Source organism: Emys orbicularis, chromosome 7 (genome assembly GCF_028017835.1).
Source record: "Emys orbicularis isolate rEmyOrb1 chromosome 7, rEmyOrb1.hap1, whole genome shotgun sequence".
NCBI lineage: Eukaryota > Metazoa > Chordata > Testudines > Emydidae > Emys > Emys orbicularis.
The window spans coordinates 43627282-43644872 of record NC_088689.1 but is presented as its reverse complement, the minus strand read 5'-3'; the positions used below and the strand labels follow the sequence as shown (position 1 = coordinate 43644872).

The 17591-nt window shown below is 43.4% G+C and overlaps 1 protein-coding gene across 1 annotated transcript in view; it reads right to left on the bottom strand.

The window, feature by feature from the left end:
• Positions 1–17591, bottom strand: part of CDH23 (cadherin related 23) — a 547959-nt gene that overhangs the window by 259489 nt on the left and 270879 nt on the right. The window contains exons 10-11 of the mRNA XM_065408191.1: positions 8700–8812; positions 5993–6181 (exon numbers count right to left, since the gene is read on the bottom strand). Coding sequence (XP_065264263.1) covers positions 5993–6181; positions 8700–8812 — 302 coding nt within the window. The remainder of the gene's footprint in view (positions 1–5992; positions 6182–8699; positions 8813–17591) is intronic.

The window sequence follows — 17591 nt, the reverse complement described above, 5'->3', positions numbered from 1 at the left end:
GATCTACATTCACTATTTCTTGTTTGCAGGCAAAAATGTGGGTTGTGACTGCACAAACAGATGTAGAATCATAGGATTGGAAGGGAGCTTCAGAGGTCATCTAGTCCAGTCCCATGTGCTTGTGGCAGGACTAAGTATTATCTAGACCAGGGGTGGGCAATAATTTTCGCAGGGGGGTCACTCCACAAATTTTGGTAAGTCGTCATGGGCCGCACATTTCTAATATATTAATGGTGGGGGGTGCAGGGTCTGGGAGGCAGTTTGGGTGTATGAGGGGGCTCTGGGCTGGGGATTGGGGTGCAGGAGGGAGTGCAGGGTCTGGGAGGTAGTTTGGGTGCAGGAGGGGGTTTTGACCTGGGGCAAAGGGTTGAGGTGTGGGAGGGGGTTCGAGGTGTAGGCTCTGACTGGGAGGCGCTTACCACGCCGCTCCCGGAAGTGGCCGGCTGCTGCTGGCATGTCTCTGCGCTTACAACACTCCTGTTAATACATCCCAGAATGACGTTTGCTTTTTTTGCAACACTGTTGACTCATTTAGCTTGTGGTCCACTATGACCCCCAGATCTCTTTCCACAGTATTCCTTCTTAGGAGGGATAGCTCAGTGGTTTGAGCATTGGCCTACTAAACCCAGGGTTGAGAGTTCAATCCTTGAGGGGGCCATTTAGGGATCTGGGGCAAAAAATTGGTCCTGCTAGTGAAGGCAGTGGACTGGACTCGATGACCTTTCAAGGTCCCTTCCAATTCTATGAGATAGGTATATCTCCATATATTATTTTAGGCAGTCATTTCCCATTTTGTATGTGTGCAACTAATTGTTCCTTCCTAAATAGGATATTTTGCATTTGTCCTTATTGAATTTCATCCTATTTACTTCAGACCATTTTTCCAGTTTGTCCAGATCATTTTGAATTTTAGTCCTATCCTCCATGTGTAGTTGTGCACATGCAAAGAGGCCACTTGTGAAAATTTTGCTAAGGAACAAGCTTTTTTCAAGCTAAACTGTGCCCATTTTTTTGAGTGATAGTAGATGGATTTTCAATATGGCAATGGGCTGATGTTTTAATGGAGGTGGTTTTGGATTGAAAACATCCAGATTTTCCCTTTGTTTGTCTTTCTAGTGCTAATTCAGCAAAGCACCTAAGCACATGCTTAACTTTATGCACATGCTTAAGTCCCTAACTTCAGTAGAATTTAAGCACAAACGTAAGTGTTTTGTTGAATCAGGACCATAATCATTTTATCAACATTATGTGTGCAAAATCAGTTGGGAGGAGTGGAACAAGCAAAATTCCACCAATTTTTTAAAAATGTCACACAGTTCTAGTTATGAAACACATCAACATATTAAAACCTTTCTTGCTTATAATAGCATTGAAAACATTTTAAAAGGGGAAACCCCACCCATAACCGCCCCTTCTACAAGTGCTCAAAGGCCACACACAAAGCGAGGAACCCTACAAGCAGGAGAGTGGGACTCTGATTTGAATCCAGGGCTAATTGTGTTTGCAGACAGCATGACCCAATTTCGTGACAGGGTTGGGGTTTGTTTTTAAAATGGAAGAAGGAAGGGACTGACTAGGCCTTAGATAGGGAGCTCTTTCTTTCATCAATCCTTTGCCTCCTTACTTCCATGTAGGGGGAGAAATAGCACTGGTTGTCCCCGTCTTTCTGTAGGATAGGGGAAGTGAGATGTAGAATAATAGACAATTCTCTCACCACTGGTCCAGTATTGGTATAGCTGCACTGGCATTAGCAATGGTGGGATGGATTCCTGGAGTTTTTATTACCATGTTGCCTAGCCTTGCTCAGAGTAAGTACCCAGTGTGGCACCAAAAATAAATAAATAAACCGATGTGATTTAGAGCTGCCTACACAGCCACGTCACAGATCAGAGGGTAATTCTCCCTCCCCTCCACATAATCTAGTGAGACTGCAACTTGATGACACATATTGTGCTCATCTCTGGGCACCTCAATGACAGAAAGATGTCAACAAACTGCAGGGAATTCCAAGACCGGGAACAAAAAATCACAAAGGGGCTGGAGATGTGAGGAAAGAATGAAAAAAATCCACCTGTCTATAGTCTGTTTAAACAACTACTAAGGGACCGTCCCTGGAATTATAACGTTGGGTGGATGATGGGGCATAAAATAAGGGGTAGAATTGGTCTTTCTAAATCTGTTAAAAAAATCTTGCCTTGATTTTGTCTCTGTCTATGCTTATTTATTTAGACACTTTCCCCAGTGAGTTGAAGAATTCTCTTTCCATTTCCCTTTGCCTTTCATACATGTCATCTCCTGCATGAAGGCCATGGTGCTGAAATAGCTTCTGTCAGATGCATCCTCATTCACCTCTGTGCCTAAAGATCTCTTCCCCTCATGCTCCCCCCATTCCCATTCGAAATCCCCACTGCTAATGATAACATCGGAGACAAGGGAGAGTGGGGCTCTCTTGGGGCTTGTCAACACAATGAGTTCCTGGCAAGCTGGGGTGTAAATCTACTGGGCACTAAACCGCTTTGCATTATTTGTCTGTGTGGACCCTGCTGACACACATTAACGGTTTGTTAATGTGCTTTGATCTAGTCCTCTTTGAAATGGCTCTGGATGAAAGCACATTAACAAACTGTTAATGCACATCAGCAGGGTCCATCTGGACAGTTAGTGCACAGCAGGCTAGTGTGGAGTGGATTCATGGCCCTGCTTGCTATGAACTAAATGTTTGTGTTGACAAGCCCTTAGTGGAAACTACTGTCCCTGCCCTTGGCTATGGGGCCTGTAGTTCAGTCATATCTAGGAGCCATTTGACCAGCTAAAAGAAGAAGGGGACCTCCATTTCTCCATCAGAAGCCCCCAAAGGAGACCCATGTGGACGTATTCAGGCAGTAAGGAGGCAAATAGAGGAGAAGAAAAAGGGAAATAGAAAGAAAGAATTAACAGGAAAACAAGAAGAGACAGGAGAAAGTCATGATTTGGACCTTAATATTTTGCAAACAATTACATTTAGCTATCTTTATAGCTGTGACAGAATCATCACATGCCAAGAGACTGGGAATAAAATCCTGACCCTGGAAAGCAATGGGAAATTTGCTGTTGACTTCAACAGGGCCAGATTTTCACCCTGTAAGACAAAGCTAATGCTCTGAACTCACAGACTTGTGTGTGTGTGTATGTGTGGGGGGAATACTCAAAGCCAGCAGGTTTATTGGTACCTTGAAACTACTGTATTCATGTAAATCACAACTTTAATATTCTACTTTTAATGCAAAAAAAGGTTTGGGGGGTTAGCAGAGTAAACAAACTGTTCATGAAAGATTCTAAAATGAGTCTCATTCCCCAAGAGGGGTAATCTTGCCATTCCGAATGCATGCTCATCATGACAGCCTGTGTAATTTACCCTTTACAACACTGCAGCTTTGCAGGTTGCAAGCACCTATTTGCAGCCATACTAGAAAGCATGACCTGACCTGACTGTTCCACACAGTCGCCACATCGTTTAAACCCATCTCACTTCCCAGACTGTTGCCCCAATAGATTTTTATAGCATCAACTTCCTGGTTAATCTAGTTGCTGCATATGTGCAGGTAAGCATGTGAGTGGCTACATTTGGAAAACATGATGAGTGCAGAGACATATCATGCCATTTCTACACAGAGTAACTCCACTGGTTTTATTAAAATCAATGGTAAGAATCTCGTTGATTTCAATGGCAGAAGAGTTAGGCCAGGGCCAAGTGATTTTGACAACTGCAACCAATCTGTTTGGGAGTTACAGAAGCTTAAAGAAACTTCATTGCAAACCACAAAACTAGTTTATTTTCTGCTCTCATTACTTAAATGGATGCATGAATCCCCCCACCCCTTTTTTAAAATTAGTGAGGCTGAAAGATTGGAGTGAATTTGCAGAGATGCGTTATACACTCCTATAAACAGAGCTTTGAAGCAGAAACAATGACACAGCCTTCGCTCTATTGACACAAACAGTCCTACCATAATGTCCTTCAATTAAAGAGCTGCTGACACTTCATGGAACACCATGACAAATATTCAATTGAGAAACAATCCTGACTACCTGTCATCTTATTTGTAATTCTGTTCTTTGTTTGCTAAGGACATTTGCAAGAAAACATGATCCTGTTAGCTGTTTAAGTTCTCACCTGCATGTCTCCCAGCTGTAGTCATAACTCTCTGTTTACGATATACGTCACAAGTAGACTATTCGGATTAGTGCTTTGTCATAATGGTTCACACATGAAAACAAATATTTTGGCAAGTTCTTACAAGAACTTGTGAATTTCATGAAGGGGCGGGGGAGGGAGGGGAATCTGCCATTGCCACCAGCAAACACAGTTTTTGTGATAAACAATGGTGGAGTTACAGCCTCAGAACAAATTTTAAATCTCCATACTTTTGAAACAAGTGAAAATTTGCTATTTTTACAGAGACATTGTACATTTTAATCAGCCATCTGATTTCCCCCCCTCCAATACTATAATATAGTAAATTTAATAAATGCTAGGAACAGAATAATTTAAAAAAAAAAAATAAAGATCCCATTTTCCTGCAAATATTCTTTATACTGTGACCAAAAAAAAAAAAAACACACAAAAAACACCAAGGCAAGAGAAATATAGATACCCTATGCTACAGAAGCAGGATTGTTTTTAGATATTTTAGAAAGTTCTCTATGTGGTGCCAGCAGTTTTTTTTTTAAAGGAGGCATTGTAGACTGTGGCATGGTTGTAGGTTAGGATAGTAGAGAAAAAAAGACATGAATTGCATGAGTCAAATATGAGGAGTAATTGAAGAGTGTAACCCTAGGGCTGGAAAACCTAATGGAATTCCTAAGTGAAATGGTTCAGTGCTATGATAAATAGAAGGTCCATTAACAGCAGCAAACAACAGGCCACAGATGCTGCAGGCAAATGTTACTAGGGGTAACTGCAGCCACTGAAGAGTAGTAAGAAAATAAGTATCCCAATTCCCCTCCTGTCAGACCATCAAGCAATCGTCATTTAGGATTAAAGGTTTAATAGGGTGGAGGATGGGGTACACAGATACCCACTTGTAGCTGCTTCTGGGATGTCTGTTGTTAAAGTCTGTGGTCCCTCTCCTGGATAAAACTGCTTACGCAGGGCAAGTGGGATGCAGGAAACGAAACAAGTGTCAGAGGGTCTGCACTGATTTCCTTCTAACACTATTCATTTGTTGAAGTTCTCTGGTTACTGATGAACTTTCTTTGCTCCATATTTATTTTTACTTCACCTTCTTTACAATGGGAACTGAAAGAAGTTTGATAAAGGGGTTGGAAGCTTGTCTGTTCATTATCGTTTCTAGAAGAGCCTGTGTATTTTGGCTGAAATTCTAACTCTGTAAATTTTAAAGTAATTTTCTGAGAATCGCTACCTCTCTCCATACACTTCCTACAACAGCACCTAGTGTTCAATGAGCATATTGTATTAGTAGATATTTTATGCATAGATAACTGTATGGTAGGGTTCTGGTGACTCGGTTGTGTCTCCCTGCCCCCTCACAGTTTATGTTACCACCAGAATCCCTCCCTGGAATCTTCTCCATCTCTAAGACAGGTTGGAGAAAAGAAGCTATCTGATTACCTGACAGGTGCTCTGAAGTACACAAGAACTGGTACGTGGTACAACCATATTTGTTGGAACTCATCAGTCACATTATCCTTATTTTACAAAAACAACAAGAGACCTCATGAAAGTGTTTACACTTCGGGGACTGACAGGCTAGAGTGACGGCTGTAGAAGGTACTGAACAATACCCAAGGTATGCAGATATCATGGGTATAACCATGCACATATTAGTGCCCACTTCTCTCTCCACGGTCCATGTATTATTCTAAGTATAATGTGCAATATATAGAAACAGAAGGCATCAGAGGTACAGGACAGAGGATTCGTGAAATCACCCGGGGTGCCCATAGGGTGTATCTGCAGCAAGTGGCTACTGATATTATTCTGATGTCTTACCTCATCTTTATCCTGCACCTGGATGAAAAGAGGAAGGGCAAAGCCCACCTGGGCCAGCTCGGGGATGCCAACACTGTACTCGGAACTATTGAACTCGGGGGCATTGTCATTTACGTCGATGACAAGGACATTGAAGGTGGTGATCACTGTAGCATTGGAGGGGGTGCGGTCATCATTCAGCTCCGTACCCTGCAAGGGAAAATATCAGTGTGGCCTTTATTTCAAAGAACAAGCATAAGAGAAATGCAGAAGATTGTGGACCATCATATAGAAATTGCATACAGGCTGTGCAGTTGACTGCTGTCATTGAGACAAAGTCAATGGCACAGTAATAACCTTCCCTTGTCTTTCACGTCATGGATGCAGCATGATTTGACCGAGGCTTTAAATGTGCATTTGTGGTACAAGTTTAGTGTTGAAAGTGATAGACTGATAACTATGGCTTTAGTCAGGCATAACGTAGTTAGGAGCTGTGCAAGTTCCCTCACCTCCGAGGTCTACCAAGGATGGGCACACTGAATTTTTACCTGCACCACCTCTACTACTCCAGTAACTATTGCTTTGATTATACTCGTTACTACTGACCTACAAATCTGCCTGTCATCTGGACTGCCACCTTTAGAGATCTGCCTTGTGGGACCAAAACTGTTGTCTCTCATTATGATACTGCACACTGTAATGACACAAACGCATACCAGCATGATGCATATAGGAGATGGTTTTCCTCCACTAGCATTAATGTCAAGATTGTTAACATCTTGCAAAATAGCCTGGCAAGACATGGGTGACACTCCTCAAAACCAGGGTTTTCCCAGGACATCTGAGGGAGATGGTGACATCAGGTTCATTCCTGGGCCTCTCCTGAACTGAGATTAGCAACAGTGAAAATCGTGCTGTGATGTGATGGAGACAAATGTCCACTAGAAAAATAGGACAAGACCAGTAAACTCATTTTACTTGTGACTTAAAATAGGTTTGGCTGCAAATTACTAGACATGAAGGGCCAGTGCACTGGCACTCTATGTCATAAGTTCCCACCAGACATCTTAACTTATACAGGGTTTTTTGGTGCGGGTAGGGGGAGGAGGAGAGAAGAGAGGTGGGTGGCTGGAGGATGAACCTTATTGTCACAGAAACGAGAGTGGTGAAGGACATTTGAAAACAGAGTTCTTCCTCTTGTATTTTGTATAAGCTAAAAAAACGGAGACAAGACCGCTTGGGGAGGAAAGAGCCCCCTGCAGCTCCATGGAGCACTGGAGGGCAGGCAGATGGGGCTGCTAAAGATCACCCTGAGGCTATGATTGTGGAGTTGGTAGAACTCAGCATTTCCATAGATTGGCATTTGGGCCTATATATATATATATATATATATCTTTCTGTGGAGTTCTACACGGTCAATATACTATTATCATCCCTTGGAATCCTGCTTCTTTCCGTTGATTCTCGGCGGGGAGGGAGCGGGGTTGATTTTTGGGTTAAAAACTAGAGAGTTTATGTGTGTTGTAGTGTGCTCTAATACACACACACACACACACACACACACAAACGCTCTAGTTTTTAACCCAAAAATCAACCCCGCTCCCTCCCCGCCGAGAATCAAGGGAAAGAAGCAGGATTCCAAGGGATGATAATAGTATATTGACCGTGTAGAACTTCACAGAAAGACCCTCACCACAGGTCAAGCAGAGTAATTACATGTCATTTTCTCTCCCTGACAAAGCGCTGCCCCTACCACAGCAAGGAGGTGAGCTGTACTCTTCCAGTGCTGGCTGCCATCCTCCCAATCAATGACCTCTCTAACATGCTGATTTTTTCCACCGGCCCAGTGGAATCCACACTTTTAAATGCGTTTCCAACCCACTGGCTGGCTTGGTATTGATTTTGATTAAAGGGCTGAAATCGGAGTTGGGGGAGCAGTTCTCTGGTGGGGCCTCATGGTATCGGAATGTTATGCTTCGATGCATTTTCATGATGAAGCCACTTTTAGCCTTTTCTTTTTAATCCTTGTACCATGCAACACAGACACACATGCAGCTGAAGGATCTGCTGGACACAAAAATACAGGTGCCCAGTGAGATGAAAAAAAAAAAAAGACCCATTTTTGTCATGGCAGCATGTCTCTGCCCTTCTAATTCTGTTGCATCTCACAGCCCCTACTAGCTCCATCAATACATTCCCCCTTCATTAATCCACAGCACACTGCTCATCCTGCTGCTCAAAGGGGTTGAGGCATGCAGTGTGTATGTGTCTAGCCTCCTCCCACCCTAAGGAGTACCACTGAGCCAGAACAGAGCTGTACATACACTGCAGAAGATAGAAACCACCATAAGAGGAGTACCCCAGAGCAGAAGTTCACAGAGCTTTGGAAGGGCTAACTGAGCTAGCAGAAGTCAGGGTGAATCACAGGAAATACAACATGTTAATTCTACATCCCACTTCCCCAATCTAGGGATAATGGTGTCTGGCCCTGATGCCAGACCGGGGGGAGAGAGGTCCTGCACTGGGAATAGCAGAGGTCTGCCCTGGTGTCAGATAGGGAAAGAGTAGTTCCAGTGTGCTTCTTCACTTGAAATAAGACAGTATTAAGCAGCGCAGAGCAGCAACACATTCACAGATGATCCTCTGGTTGAAGTGCCTTTCCTCTCCCTTCAGCTATGCTGATCCTTCCCCCCGTCTCCCCAAAAGGATATTGCTCTCAGTGTCTCACCTTCACTGTGAGAATGAATCCAGTGCTGTAGAAAGGGTTTTCACGGTCCAGTGGCCCATTCAGGGTTAAAGCTCCACTGATGTAGTCCAGTGCAAAGATGCTGTTGGTGTTACCTGGCAATGAAAACAAACAGGATGAGCACAAGCAGCCCATAATGCTAAAGACACAGAGACTATGGATTTAACACAGAGGAAAGCCTGATGAGACAAGCCTCTTCTCCCTATCCTCCATGCATGACTAGATCAGATGCAAAAAGCGATTTTAGAATTCAGAACTGTAGTCTGGTTTAAGACCCCCAGCCGGGTAACAGATTATACTAGTATGTGCAGACTTAAAGCATTATAAATGCATTTTAAAATTAAATGGCTGTAAATCAGTTCCTCCTTCACTTACCTACCCAATATTGGGCTCAGAACTGTGCTTTTCTTGCAAGAGCTGATAGCATCACAAACACTTCAGGCAGTGTAGGAATTTCAAAGAGTTTCTGCTAAAATGTAAATGTATTCATCATTTTTATCTCCACATCTACTCTGTTACTGACTTGGGATCTCAGACAGCATATACAGAATGACACTTTGCAGTTTACCTCTTAGCAAGCGTCGAAGTCTGAGCATAAAGCAAGAGCAGCCGCAGTGGGGCAGCTACTCCCATCACATGAAGGTGGGAGGGAAATGGTTGGACAGGGCTGGGGGTGAGCAGAGCCTTAGCTCCATCCCCCCCTCATGCACCAGCTGCGGAGCATAGGTGGTGCAGGGTGGGAAGTATGCTGCGCTGGTGCAGCTTGTTTCTCCCCTGAAGCAAAGGGGAAGCAGGGACCCAATTGGGACCTGGCCTGCTCCTGGAACAGGAACCCTTGACTTAGGGCTTGTGATACGGTATCTTCATGGTCTAGCCCCACATGGTTTTAGGACAGAGCTAAAGCAGCACAACGAAGAGGCAAAATCCAGTTACTGAACAGGGTTTGGTTTAGACTCCTCCTCCTTTAGCTGAAGCGCTGCATTCCCATTTCCTCCATATCACCTCGACTGAACTCTGCCATTGCCGCTGTGTCCCCTGGATGGCCGATTGCCCCTTCTCGGTGTCCCCACTTCCCTTGGGGAGTGGGCTGGACCCTCTCATTTGCTCCCATCTAGTTTGTAGATGCTCTTTGTTGCATGCCTTTGGATGCCTTTCTACAAGCTTGTAAATCTGGTATCCCCGAAGGTTACATGTGTGACTAGCCACACGTGATGCTGTCCTCAATGCCTCACTATTTTGTGCTTCATCCAGAAGAGCCTGTCCTGCTCTCATGGCAACCTGGGTCAGTTTTCTCCTTCTTTAGAAATAGACACTGGCAGAAGGTTAACACGGTATTGCTGAGTCATACAGCCTACTTACCAGCAGATATTAATAAACTGAATCTCACGGGACTGGGACTACCCTCATTATAATCTCATCTCCTTTACCTTTGTCAACTGAGACAAAGAAACCAGTTGTCACTTGGAGCCTTGGATATCTGATGCTTGCCTTGTGTGATATCCAAGAAGGAGGCTATTGAATTAATGATCAGGGGCTTGCACAGACATACACTCCTGCAAACCTCCCCCCCACACACACACACCACTTTCCCTGCACTCTCACAGTGTGTAAGAATTCCTGATCCCAAACACCAAGATAAAGGAGGAGGAGGGGGATTGTTACATTCCATCCAGCTGCAGGGGAGGGAAGAGAAAAGACACCCAACTTCTCACTACCTTTCTATGTTAAAAACTATTTGCCAATTTTCTGGAAATGCACTTCAAAAAAATTTGCCATTACAAAAGTATCCTTTCCTTAGCTCTTGACCAACTTGCTCTATTCTGATCCTGTACCTCTGCCTGCCTGACCTAGCCACTTTGATATCACTTTCATCATATTAATATTCCCTTACATTGGGTGATTAATGACCCATTTCTTGCTTCTAGTTACAGCTGTCTTCTCATCTGACTTGGTTGCAGTCTAGCTTTCAATCCTGGCAGACATTTTACCTTCCAGGAGCACCATGAGTGAAGACAAACCAGTGTCTCCTCGTTGTCCTGGATCAAGTTCTAACTCTATAATTGTATATTTCTCCTTTGTAGTGGAGGGTTTACATTTTCCCTCAGACCTCCAATTACAGAGTGCCTCATGATTCTGTCCTTGGGTCCTCTTCTCTATTCCATCTGAAATGGCCCATTGATTGCTTCAGTGACAGAGTTCACAGCTTAATGAACTGTTAAGGATCTACTTACAAATATTAAATGATGTTCAGTAGCAAATCATAAAAGGTACCAATAGTTTCCACCTTGGACTTTACCTCGATGTGGTGATCACCCAACTCTACAGTCTTTCTTTTTGAGCTTATTCTCAGACCTCTCTAACTAACATCTACTTGTCTGTCTTGATTGTCAGTTCCTGGCTACTGCATGGTTGATTAAATCCTCTTTCAGAATTGAGGGAGAGAGAAAACACCCTTGCCCCACATCACTGATCTTACTTAACCTATGACCTACTTAACCCACTGACCTCCTCTTAAGTCAAGCCAGAACTTTGTTACCTAGGCTAAAAATGTTATAACGTTAGGCAAGAAAGATGTGGGAGGAGAAAAAGTTCAGGATCATTAAATATTACAGCACACATTTCAAAACATTTCTAAATTTGTCCTTAGCACTGCTGAAATCCTTCTTCGTGCCTTAAAGTGCTTCCTATCTAGAGCTATCGAAGTAACACATCACCTTCCTTCCTAGATTTTTCTCTCTCTAATGTTTTGGGAGCCTTGGAAATCTTCAAATTTCTCCCTGCTCACCAGGATCAACCAATCATAATTAGAGATAGAAAAGGCCTACAGTATTAAGTCATCTTATCCTTGCCAGTGCCCCCCTCATCTTCACTGGATTCCTATTCATCTCCAAATCTAATCCAAAACTGTCTTCCTGATTTTCAAAGTCTTCACATACTTCATGCTACCTCTCCAATTTCATATCCACCAATTCCCTGCACTCCCTATGCTTCTCCAGTCTGGGCTTCCTCCCCTATTCCTTCTCCAACAGCGGGGTAAGGAGGTGGAGTCAGGCGGGCTCATGTTTTCACTTTGTGCTGCCATTCAACGAACTCTGTGACCTTCTTCCCCAGACACAGAGTCATTTCCTCTCTTTGAAATTTGATTGTCAGGTTTTTTCTCTTTAGTTATGTCTGACTCAAAGTCATTTTGTGATTTCACATTTGAAGAACAATGTATAAAAATATATCGTATTGTACTGAAACAAGTTTAACTCTCCTAAGATGCCAGCCATTTCCTTGGTTGCATATTGCCCTGGTAAATTATATACTGGGGCAGCCTTTGTACATTCCCCTAACATTACATGCAATAAATATATATTTTAATTAAAAAAAATTGTCCTGCCACTAACAATCTGCCAACTGGTGCTATTGCCAACTTCAACCTCATACTAATATGTTCTAGTGGAAATGGGTCAGTGGGGCTTATTCTGAATTTGGCAGGAGCATGAAGGACCTAACAAAGCCCTACAGTTTGAACACTGGACCCCTCATTCCAAGACTCACCATGAATTCGGCTCACAACCAGAATCTGAGCAAACGTAAGGTGATTTTTAAGAAGAAAGGGATCTTAAGGACCCAAATGCTCTCCAGATGTGCACATCGGAGGTTTTCCTTTAGCTCAGCCTCCCAAATATTGTTCAAACAAAAGACATGCATCTGATGTACTTTGGGGAGCCTTTTTGCTTACACAGAGTTGGTTGGCTCTAAAAACAGCCGTGGAGTAGGAAAGACATGTCTCCAAATTTGTCATTCAAAGTCTTTTCATAATTTTCTCTACAAAGCCTCTTCAATCATCAATTCATTAGTCCTCTGACCAATGGTCCTCCATGAAGTACTGCACCATAGAACAATGCAAATTCCTGCTCGGTGCTTCTCTTTGGAAACTCTCTCGTTAGCTTTACATTTTCAATTTCTTCATCTTTTTCATGGGGGGGAAAAATAGTCATCTTTGCTTTTCACTCCCCATTTGCTGTCACTCAGCCTTCCACTCTCTCCACCCTTTCTCGCTATAAAATCTCTCCTTCATCCCTTGTCCTCTCGTTATCTGTCAGTCTTTTGACCCAGTAAAAAGTCCCAGCCTGGGTTAACTGCAGTTTAGTGTGTGGCTGACTGTGCGTACTGCAACACAGGCTGATGGCTTTCAATTGGTTTGTCTGCTCCACTGCTCTAACAGCAATTACTTTCACTCCTCTTTCTCCTTTCCCTCTGTGTCTGGAAAGACAAAGAAACCATTCCAAACCACTAGGTCTCTGCATCAGCCCACTCGGAGGCATAGGGATTCCATGGATGCAACAGAGCCACACAATGTGGAGATGCTGAGGAGCATGGATGGCAGTCTGGCATGTTGCTGCTCAGATTCCAATCGCTAGCTGCTGGACATTCATCCACGGATAAGTCTCCAATGGCCTCTGAAGCAGATAATAACTATCCAATGAAATCCTATGAGTTAGCAAGGGTTTGTCTCTCTATTATATAATGTTGGCAAGTGACTCATCCATATACTGCCATATTCAGACACAGTTGCAGATCTGGTGCCAGTGTTCTTTGCATTGCTCTATGCCACTATCTCAATCTAACAATGCCTGACAAAGACATCCGGAGCCTGTTTCATGGCGCTCTGAACTCTGATCCTGTCTGCTGCTCTCAGTGCTGCCTGCCTGTCCAAAGATCCCTGGTTCTTTTGGCCCTGCCTTGCTGCTCAGACCGGTGTTACCTGCCCGTATTATGCTACCTGCACTGTCATGTCCTTCTGACCCTGGTCTTGTCTGACTGATGCTGCTAGTGCTACTCATCCTATCCTGCCTCCCTGACCCTGTCTAATGGGTGTGCCAATACAACGAATTGCTGTTCCTCTGATGACTATATTGTTGAAGCAGCACTGTAATACCCAGACATGAGAGAGAACACAGTGGATACACAGAATCCTCTCTAGTGTATTTTAAACGGAGCAGATCTACCAAGATAATTCTGTTGCTCGGAGGCTGTAAGATGGAGCAGGCTTTTCATTCTGTGTTATTGCTATCTTAGAGTGCAGTACACAAACCCTTTGTGACCCAGACAAAGAATATCAGCACCTGAAACCGAAACTTCACCTGATACGGAATGATCATATGAATATTTGAAAGCAAAATGTTCAAAGTGGACTTCTCTTCAGGGGGAAATTGTACTGTTCAAAGCCTCTCTCCACAGCCCTCTCTGCTATATTTCTCTCAACATTTTGTGCCACAACTGTCACACAACACACTCACTTGTAAACAAAAATTCCAGTACCATTTAATGTACCAGCCAGAGAGCTAGCTTTCCTCTGCTGTATCCCTACTCCAACCAGGGAATTAAGTCATCACAAATAGGTTCAGGAATCACTAACAGGTAGCAGGTTCACTATTAATACATTTCCACTAGCTATGAGATAGTCTGTTCCAAAGCTATGAAGAACTTTTGAAAAAAGAGCTGCTATCTAATCTCTGACACATCAGTTCTGCAAGGGGTCTTCAAACCCACTCTCTGGCTTGTGCTCTCCCATGGCTGCACCTAGGAATGAATCAGGAGTGCTGGCCTAGGTCTAACTCTGGACTAAACAGGAACAGGAAGAAACAAAACCTGAGAAGGACCAAAACCCCCAGTACCATTAGCACTTTGAAATGAGCCTGACAGCCACCCAGCTGCTTTCCCTGCAAAGTGCCTGGAGAGCTCATAATAAGAAACTGCTCATTCTGCCTGTGAGCAGAGCATCTATCATAGGCAGGAGCGATTCTGGCTCAGTCAAACTGAGCTGGCAAATTTCAGGAACTGATGGGTCCTTCAGCAAAAGACTGAATGGGATTCTTATACTCCTGGTGGGCAACAGAGATCCTTACCCCTCCTGGGAAGGGCACCTCCCTTTCTTCCTCCCCTACACTGAAACACAAATGAAAACCCGCTGACCTGGAAGAGGTTGGAGTGGAGCAGAGTACAGCCCAGGAGGGCAGACTGAATGGCTCGGAGGGGAGAGCAAAGCAGTGAGAGGAAACCTAGGGGATCCAGTTGAGGTAAGAGGCAAAGAGGAATAAAAGGAGGGGTGGTCAAAGAGGTTGGAGCAAGAATTAAAACGGAGTGTAAGATTTAAAAAAAAAAATATTTTGAAAAAGTGGTGGTAAAATAGCTCAGGGTGGAAGGAAGAATCTGAAAATTGTTACAGAAAATAATATATTGAAATTTGAAAAATGTAAAATAGGCAAATAGAGACACTGAAAGTCAGGGAAGAAAAGATGCATTAAGTTATAGAAGAAAAAGGGACGTGCGTGAACAGAAGAGACAGACTTCCATAGTAAATAAAACCGTACTAAATCTCTCCATGGGTTCCATGGCAGTCTGTCTGAGGCATGACACAAGATTTCATAAGAGGGCCTTCAAAACCTAGAGTGAGCCCTGCCCACTTTTCCAAAGCCCAGACCATGTGCTAACTTTGTAACATACACATTTTAACTGGAGTGAGCTTCACAAGAACCAAGTTCAGCTCCCTGCTCTGGCACCGGCTTCCCTGTGTGATCTGGAGCAAGTCATTTATTCTCTCTGTGCATCGGTTCCCCATCTGTACAATGGGGAGCATAGTACTTCCCTACCTCACCAGGCAGATGTGAGGATAAATACATTAAAAGACTAAGAGGCCCACAAATACAATGGTAATGGGAACCATATAGTACCTTAGAGAGGCAAGGTGGGTGAGGTAATATCTTTTATTGGACCAACTTCTGTTGGTGAAAGAGACAAGCTTTCAAGCTACACAGAACTCTTATTCAGGTCTGTGTAGCTCGAAAGCTTGTCTCTCTCACCAATAGAAGTTGGTCCAATAAAAGATATTACCTCACCAACCTTGTCCCTCTAATATCCTGGGACCAACACAGCTACAACACTGCAAACACATAATACCTTAGACAGATATATGCAATCAGCACCATTGCTACTAAATTCTTCATGTATCATTTTGTTTTTCTTGGTCTATAAGAATTTTTCCAGTAGGGTATGGAGATTTAAAAAGACAAGAACAAGGATCAGGTCAATCTGGCTAAAATATAAGTCACCTTTGGGAATTGTCAGTTATAAATCCTATCCAACTCATGAGTTCCTTTCATCAGCTGGGGTGAGGAAAAGTGAGATGAAGAGAAAAGAGCAGGAAGGAAGCCAGATCAGGAGCAGCAGGGCTATATCACAATAGCAAAATTTCAGGTCTCTTCTAGTCTCATTGTGAAGAATGGGTCTTGGTGTAGATGCCATTTTGGAGAAACAATGATATAAAGTGGGATTTTGTAGGTAAGGACCATGATTCTTAATACCTTCTGCTGACTCTCTCAGTTTAAAGACGCTATTTAAAAATACTGGGCTGACTCCAGAAAAAGGAGAAAGATATTGAAGTCTCCTCCCTGCCTCCTTTGCTATTGGTAGCTCATTACTTTTCAAATTATGCACACAGAGAAAGATTTGGCTACTCTCCATCTTTAATTAAGAACTGCCTCTGAGCCAGCACTGTCCAACCCTCTATGCCTAGGTGAACGCTCCAACAGTCCCCCTGTGAAGGGACGTTTGTGGCTGAGAGATGCATTGTCAGAATGGTGGAGACTTGCCGAGCCACTGAACTTGGAGTGAATGACTTTCATGAGATGTGAAAGGGGAACCCATCACACTCCTTGTGCTGGATAATTTATTAATCAAAATGTGCTCCGTCAGGGCTCCTCTGCACTGAAATAGATGCTGTTGGATGTGGTTCATAGAGTCGGCAACAGACACAGTTATCATTATATAAATAGTCCATCAGCTGCTTTGACCACCTCACTGCTTTTCACCTTGAGTTTTTGCCCCCATGCAATATGGAGACAAGTGCTTCAGGGCAGCTTCTCTTCTGTCTTCATCAACACATCCATAACCTATCAGTAAGAGCATTCCTTGGTCTCTGCCCCCACTCAGTTTTGAAGGGAACAATACATTTCCGAAGGGAAGAGGATTACATTGTGTTCTTTATTTCATAAACTACACCCTCAAGAACAGAGATTACAAATTCATCATCTCCAGTTCTAGAAAAAAGCATGTGTTCTCCTTGATCTAGAATCAGATTACTGCTTGTTTCTAGAAACACTGATTCCTGCCATGGCACTCAACTCTAGATTGGGAATTCTGTAGAAACCCCCCAGACACACACACTCTTCTAGAACCAGCAATTTTGGTACCTTGTCTGAGGGAGAGTTAATTCACCTGTTCTAAACACAACAGATCCATAATTTCTAATCTTGTGGTTTCTAAAAAGAATAACCCTTCCTTGCAACAAGCACAGGTAAAATGTACCTTGTACAGAGTCACAGGTACACACAAGGACCAATTCTACCATCTGATATACGGACACAATTCCCATTAAAGTTAATAGGAGCTGCAGTCATGTATTGGAGAGAAGAAGTCCATAGATTCTAAAGATATTGGATTTCTGAGCTAATCATAGTTGAGGCGATGATTTTGGCATGGAAATTTTTAACAAATTTCACAGCAGAGGTGTGGAAGAAAAAAACCTATAAGTCACAGAAAGGTCACCAAATAATGTAGTTTTCAGTACCTCAACATATACAAGAGTAGAGTGGGGGTGCTGAAAGGTGAGTCCACGGGTGCCTAGCACACAAGGGCACAATACCACTCAGGTTTGGCCCTGCCATCACTCCATAGATGGAGACAAAGGACCAAGCCGGAGAGGCACTGTGACCCCAGTCACAAGGGTGCAATTCCACTCCTAATCAAATGCATTTCCCCAGCCATTTCCAAAGCAGGGGGAGCCCAATTTCATGGACTTTATCCACATTCACGATTTCCATGACC